The 7,920-nt window shown below is 40.5% G+C and overlaps 1 protein-coding gene across 1 annotated transcript; it reads left to right on the forward strand.

Moving 5' to 3' along the window:
* The first annotated feature begins 469 nt into the window (after positions 1-469).
* Positions 470-796, forward strand: LOC134206007 (uncharacterized). The gene has a single exon (XM_062681697.1). It carries the CDS (start codon positions 470-472, stop codon positions 794-796), a length of 327 nt encoding a protein of 108 aa, XP_062537681.1.
* The last annotated feature ends 7,124 nt before the right edge of the window (positions 797-7,920 follow it).

The raw sequence follows: 7,920 nt of genomic DNA on the forward strand, positions 1-7,920 counted from the left end.
AACTCCTTTATGACAAGTGTGGTATTTGGGTAGTTTACGAAACACATGAGGAACTAAAGAGAGTACGAATAACAGCTGGTGCTCCACAAGGTTCTATCCTGGGACCGACGTTGTGGAATGCGATGTATGACGGGTTATTGTAGCTTAGACTACCAAGAGGCGTGAAGATAGTTGGGTTTGCGGACGATGTGGTACTATTGGTAATCGGAGAAACAGTAGATGAGGTGGAAGTACGTTCTATGGAGGCCATAGGAATAGTGGAGAACTGGATGTGCGAGAAAAAGCCGGCATTAGCCCACCATAAAACCGAAGTGATGATAATCAGCAACCGGAAAGCAGTTAAGCAGACTACAATCACGGTCGGGGAGGTCACCATCGAGTCAAAGCGAGAAGTAAAGCATCTGGGAATGATGATCGATGACCAGCTCAGCCACGTCGATTACGCCTACGATAAGCATTGACCAGAGTAATGGCAAGTAGCTCTGCGATTAGTAGCAGTAAGACAAGATTCCTATCCAGCGTTTCTACTTCTGTACTCAGATACGGTGCCCCCGTCTTTGCGGCAGGAGCAATCACGAAGAGGAACCTGACACGGCTCAACAGCACATACAGGTTAATGGCTATGCGGGTGGCAAGTGCGTACCGGACCATATCGATGGATGCGGTTTGCGTCATAGTAGGCATGACTCCCATCAAAATTTTATTGGAGGAAGATTGTGCTTGCTATGGACTACGTGGAACAACGGGAGCACGCAAGATTGCGAGAGTGGCAGTGGCAGCAGGATTGGGACAGTAGCTCGAAAGGAAGGTGGATCTATCGGCTCGACCATGACGCGTAAGTCACTGAAGTGAGAAAGGACTGAAGATTGGAGCAGACAAATTAGATGTTAAGAGTAGTTCAGGCTACGCAACAGCCTTTGAAGGAAGCGGGTCGTCGGTTTCAAGGGAAAATCCTCTATAAAAAACACGCACACACACACACACGCGCGTTCCGGAAAGGCAACAATATCAAAAATATAATTCAGCACATTATTTTTAAAATAGAAATTTGAATAATAAATGACATTGCTTACTTTCCTTTTTTCGACTTGATAATAATAACGACTACTTCTAATGTAATGTCGCATATTAATTGATAGTCTCTTCGAAATTTAATGGCAAAAGTATTAAAATACCGCTAAAACTTATCAGTATCGGTTGCGCGTCAGTCCACAAATGTCTAGGGCGGTGACGTGTGAAAACCCTTCGACGACAGTGACGCACATATCTGGTCCCATTCAGTCAGTCATTCAATCCACTCATTGTGTAATTTCATTAATTTTGGTCAATTACGGTGCAACACCATAGGACTAAGCATACATTTATTTTTACAAAATTCATGACGCAAATGTGTTCGCATTCGTCCACGAATCATTGACTGGAAGCATACACAACCGACAGTAGCCTTTCTTCGCAATACCCACATTTTTCTTAGTAAATACCATCTTCAATAACTTGACCAGTGGTCATCCACGACTACAATTCTCCTCGGTGAGACAAGCAGTCGCCCTGCATCCCTATAACGTGTGCGTGCATTCAGTTATTCAAGAAACGTGACTCTAATTTCTGTTCCCTCTGTGTGCAATTCGCTTCTCCACTCTTTCTCCACATATACGACGCTACGTTTTACAACCATTCGCTAAACGAGCCGGAGGAAATAACGTACGAGTGAATAACGACCTTTCACATAATTATAATAACTTAATGTTATCTATTACACCTCCGCTATGGACCGACGAACGTTGCGGCAGAGTGTTACATCCACGCAAGTTCAGAAAAGCAGGATGGGGGGATCAGCCGGCCCTCCTTCGTCTAGCCACCGTCCTGTGGAGCGAGCCCTTCTTACAATCCAATCGAGCAGCAACATAATGTTTCCTCAAACAATGAAGCGAAAGAAGGGCAGCGCCGTGACCGTACAGCTGGTTGAGTTCATCCACCGCCAAGCCCACTCCTTCCTGCTGCACCACACCTGGTCCTGGTCTGCGGCGGTACTGGGACTGCCATCTCGCTGCGCCGCCCAAGCGAGTGTAGACAAAGAACTATTTGTGGGCCATTCCTTCTCGTCCGTTGACGATCACGGCCCGTGGATCCGACCGAGCGACGAGGAGGAGCAGCGGGATGACGCGGAGGCTGTGGGATGTATGCTGGGATGAAGAAAATATGTACGCGGTTTCGTCTTTCGCTCTTCTCTCGGTGTCAGTCGGTCAGCCCGGATCGGGAATCTAGAGCAAGTTTAATCCGGGGTCGTTGAACTCCGGTGCGGTGCTCCAAGGGGAGATTTTTAAGGGAAGATAAAATATGGAGAGAGGTGAGAAACCCTATTAAATTGCGATAAGCTAGAATAACTCTGAGATTAATCTATTCGACAAGAATTTTTTTGTTAACAACCTCTATCTTCCTTTCTTGATATTCTTCAGAACTTATTGACCTGAATACCTACATAATGATATGATCTGCGTTCTAATTCTCTTCGATTTGAACTATCATATTTTTTTTTGTATCACAGTAAAAAGTACCGGAAACGATACACTGATTCACATTCCGAACACTTACACCCAAAAAAAAAAACGAATCTAACAATCTCTACTTTTATTTTATATATATAAAAATGAATTTCTGTCTGTCTGACTCTTATAGATTCGAACACTACAGAACCGATCGGCGTGAAAATTTGTATACAGAGGTTTATGGGGCCGGGGAAGGTTCTTAAGATGGTTCAAGACCCCTCCCACTTTTTGAAATGGGGACTTCCATACAAATGAAGCAGACATTTCTTCATAACTCGAGAACTAATCATATTTTTCAATTTTAGGCGAAACCAAGTTCGTTGGGTCTGCTAGTTATTTCATAAAATCAGGGCATACACAAAAACTTCATACAGTTTCTGTAAGGTTGTGATGCAGAATTATATTAAATTTTGCCACCCACTGGTTTTTCACCTTGGAGGTTCCAATGGCAAACAAATATTTAAATAGATCAATTGTTTCCATCGGTTGGTGGCAGAATAAAACATTTATATAAACGCTTGATAAGCATATTCTTATTGATTGTTACTATCAGTACCGATTGAGAATATTCTGCCAAATTTGTTTCTTTTATTTCGTCTTTTATTTCGAAAAACGACTTAAATGCATTAAAATGCAAAATTCCTTATATAGGGGGAATGACGGCTTTGGCAGGTTTTGTTCTATTATTGTCAGGGAGGTTTTTTATGACTGATTATACTTAAATTTGGCCTAAACATTCTTTGCATATCGAAGAGTATTGAGGCCAAATTTCATAAAATTTCATAAAACCCCCTGCCAATAATAGAATAAAACCTGCCAAAGCCGTCTTTTCCCCTAATTAATAATAATTAATATATATATAATCCTAATATCCTTAATATGTACGCCGGCCAAGAAATTTCGTTTATTTTTGCAAAAATAATGAAATGGTTTAGAGTAAGGTCCATGTGACGAGTGTACAGGAATACAAGTCTGCTCGGGATTTTAGTTAAAATGGTACCAATCATTTATTGTCAGCGGTATAATATTTATTTATTTATTCAGACTAAGGCCGAAGTGGCCTGTGAGGTATATAAGAGTCTTCTCCGTTCGGCTCGGTCCATGGCTACACGTCGCCAACCACGCAGTCTACGGAGGGTCCGCAAGTCATCTTCCACCTAATCGACTCACCTTGCCCGCTGCACACCTCGCCTTCTTGTGCCCGTCGAATCGTTGCCGAGAACCATTTTCACCGGGTTAGGGACAAAAGGTCGAAAGACAAAAGGTCGAAAGGACAAAAGGTCGAAAGACAAAAGGTCGAAGGGACAAAAGGTCGAAAAGGTCAAAAGGTCGAAAGGACAAAACGTCGAACGGGATAAAAGGTCGAAAGAAAAAAATATCAATAAGATCAAAAAGACGAAAGGGACAAAAGGTCGAAATAGACAAGAAACTGAAACGGAAAGAATCAATCTCGCAACAGAGTTGGCAAAAAAACTGCTCTTTTATGTTTCAAAATTTTTAACAATTAGATAAAATTCATTCAGTGAGTATGTATGTATGTATGATGGATGTTTGAGTTTTCTAAATGTCACTTCGATTTGTCAAAATGGCGCGCGCCGCACATCAAAAACACTAGCGTGTATTATACGCAGGTGTATTTATAATGCACGCGTCTTCATGGTTGAGGCGTGCACTATTTTGACAGATCAAAGTAACATTTAGAAAACCTAGACATTAATCTATTATTTGCACTCATTAAATGAATTTTATTTAATTGTTAAAAATAGTGCCGGAACGTGTAGTTTTCCGGCTGTAGCAGTCTTGTAACGCAGAAAAAACAAGTTTACTTCTGCATCCGACGGTTTCGGTAATTTATTTTCGGTTACATACCCACAGTCGTCAAGCAATAATTCGTTAAAAATAGTGAAAAATAAAAGAGCAATTTTTATGCAAACTGTATAGGACAACTCTGTCTTGTGCAATACAGGTTTTATTTCAACAATCTTTTTTATCTCTAACAGAACCATCTGGATATTCATAAAATTGATTCATAGTCATTACTCCTTCTTTGGAAATGGCTCAACTTTAATTTACGTGATGAGTGTGTAATTTCTGCTTGTAGTTAAATGCATTTCACAAATTCCTGTGGAATACACAAAACTTGTTATCAGCTTGTTCTTGATCGATCTTTTGCCCTTTCGACCTTTTTGTCCTTTTTTACCTTTTGTCCCTTTCGGCCTTTTGTCTTTTTCGACCTTTTATCCCTTTCGTCCTTTTGTCCTTTCGACCTTTTGTCCTTTCGACCTTCTGTCCCTTTCGACGTTTTGTCCTTTCAACCCTTTGTCTTTCGACCTTTTGTCTTTCGACCTTTTGTAATAGATTCATTTTCACCGGGTTACTGTCCGACATTCTGGCTACGTGCCCAGCCCACCGCAGTCGTCCGATTTTCGCGGTGTGAACGATGGATGGTTCTCCCAGTAGCTCATGCAACTCGTGGTTCATTCGCCTCCTCCATGTACCGTCCGCCATCTGCACCCCACCATAGATGGTACGCAGTACTTTCCTTCCGAAAACTCCAAGTGCGCGTTGGTCCTCCATGAGCATCGTCCAGGTCTCATGTAGAATTGAGCTAGGATCACATTGGATAGAATTGAAACTTTAACAGTAGAAAGCTTTAACAGAAAAGCTTCGTTACTTGACCCTAGGCGGATCATGCTGAGGTGGTGGTGACGGCACTGTCACTTATTTTTTTTTCGAATTGCTCGAATCAGCGTTTTGGCGGATTTGGGACAGAAGGTCGAAAGACAGAAGGTCGAAAAGAAAAAAACGTCGATGAATTAAAAGTCGAAGATAAAAAGGTCAAATGGACAAAAAGTCGAAGAAAGAAAAGGTCAAATGGACAAAAAGTCGATGGGACAAATGGTCTGAGGGACAAAAGGTCAAATGCACAGAAAGTCGAATGGACAAAAAGTCGAGAACACAAAATCTTCAATTCTGTACACATGGACGAAACATAATATGCCAGAACAACTTTGGAAACATGCTTCTAAAGCAAAATCTGGCTTATAGAATTTTCCAGAGATTTCCCCTTTTTTATTTTATGGGCAGCTCTTTAAAAAAATCACAGTCTGCAAGATTTTTATCAGTTTTCGGGACAATGATGCTGATTTATTAGTACTTGGTAGATAGTGCACTTGTGGCACACGTTACTTCTGTCAAACGAAGTGAAATCTACCATAATGTGCAGAAACCACCCGGCGAGCATTATGAAGATGTGTACGGTGAAATATGTAATCGCGTATGAGTGCATTGTACATTAAGGAGGAAGTAAGATTAGCAACCAACAACCACGTGTTTTAATTGAGATTTTGTGCTGCCGCACTACCACAGTAAAAATTTAGCGGAAGAGAAAGAGACAAACGATACATCATCAATGATGGATCGGTCGGGAACCTCTTTCCTTCGTTAAATTTTTATTGCACGACAAGAGCGCACAATATAGTATTTTAAAATCTACATTGAGTGCGCTTTTGAATTCAACACATTGTTAGTTTTGGTGTCTTTGAAGTAGTCTCGTACAATGAATTATTTTGCTCTAGCCAAGGCGATTTCCTATACATTACTAAACAAATTTTATTCTCAAATGTCTATCACGATAATACAGAAGATTGTCAGTCTCTTTAAGTAAGTGTCAAAATTATTTTCTTTTATCATCCTGTATTGGATGCGGGCGTTATTGGTTTTAATTTAGTGTGTTGTTGTTCTTCTTCTGCTTATTGGCATTACATCCCCACACTGGGACAGAGCCGCCTCGTAGCTTAGTGCTCATTAAGCACTTCCACAGCTATTAACTGTGAGGTTTCTAAGTCAAGTTACCATTTTTGCATTGGTATATCATGAGGCTAACACGATGATACTTTTAAGCCCAGGGAAGTCGAGACAATTTCCAATACGAAAATTGCCTAGACCGGCACTGGGAATCGAACCCAGCTACCCTCAGCATGGTCTTGCTTTGTAGGCGCGTCTTACCGCACGGCTAAGGAGGGCCCATGTGTTGTTGTTATTGGTTTTTAGAAAATGAACTGTAAAACATGTACAGTAAGAATGATTTTGTTATCTCAAGAAAACTATTCATAGACCAATGAAGGGGTTCATCAAATTCATTTGACATGTAAGCGGAGCGTTCACTCGAACAAAAGTTCATTTTGCGATCATTAGTAGAAGTTCACGAACAGTCTTTAGGTCGCATAACTAAATCGTTCAGAAAGGTCTCTTATACAGTCGCCTCTCCACATCTCGATATTGAAGGGACCATCGAGATAAGGAGAGATCGAGGAATGGAAGGAAAATTGAAAAAGCTCGTTGCCATGAAAAACGACAACAGAACAAATGTCATTTCTTGTTGTTGATGTGTTTATTATTGTCCAAAGATGGTCTAGTAGCCTAAAAATTTGAACACATCGAGATAAGGAGAGAGAATCCAGAACAAAATATGATTAGAACACATCGAGATAGGGAAATATCGAGATAGGGAGGATATTGATATATAGAAAGCAAAAATGTATATAGATTGAAGGGACCAAGCAAACCATCGAGATAGGGAAATATATCGAGATACAGAACATCGAGATGTAGAGAGTCGACTGTATTATATTTTCTTGCTTTTAGACGCATTAATTCCACGATAAAAATTTTTAACTTGTTGAAATCGTGGCTTATTCTCACCCCTATTTGGCTCATTGTCACCCTCAATGACGGTACCCAAATTAAAGTTTTCCTTTGTGTTGTACTCAAAACTATGGCTTTTTACTTTTACCATTTTTTGCAATTTCAACTATTTGTCCATTCAACTTTTTGTCCCTTCGACCTTTTATCCCTCCGACCTTTTGTCCCTTCGACCTTTTGTCCATTCGGCCTTTCGTCATTCGACCTTTTGCCTTTCGACCTTTTGTCCATACGACATTTTTCCCTTTATTTTTTGCCTTTCGACCTTTTGTCCTTCGACCTTTTGCCATAGATTTGTTTTAGCTGGTCAGTTCGGTCTGTCAGTATTCGATCAGTCCAATCCGATCGACAGATATCGTAAATAATGAGAACCCTTGGTGATGTTTTAGCTGAATCTATGACAAAAGGTCGAAAGGACAAAAGGCCGAAAGATAAAAGGAAGAAGTGACAGAAGGTCGAAAAGACAAAATGTCGAAAAAACAAACGTCGAAAAGGACAAAAGGTCTAAAGGGACAAATAGTCGACCAAGAACAAAATGATAATAAGTTGGGTAAATTCCATAGTAGTATGTAAAGTGCATTTAATTTCAAGCATAACCAATACATTAAGCTCATCAATCAAAGTTGAAGAATGAGCAATTTTCAAAGAAGGACTAATGTTTCCTGTTACG

Source organism: Armigeres subalbatus, chromosome 1 (assembly GCF_024139115.2).
Source record: "Armigeres subalbatus isolate Guangzhou_Male chromosome 1, GZ_Asu_2, whole genome shotgun sequence".
In the NCBI taxonomy this organism is placed as follows: domain Eukaryota; kingdom Metazoa; phylum Arthropoda; class Insecta; order Diptera; family Culicidae; genus Armigeres; species Armigeres subalbatus.

Excerpts from the sequence above, each read along its gene's own strand:
- LOC134206007 (XM_062681697.1), top strand. The coding sequence starts at position 470 with ATGGCAAGTAGCTCTGCGATTAGTAGCAGTAAGACAAGATTCCTATCC.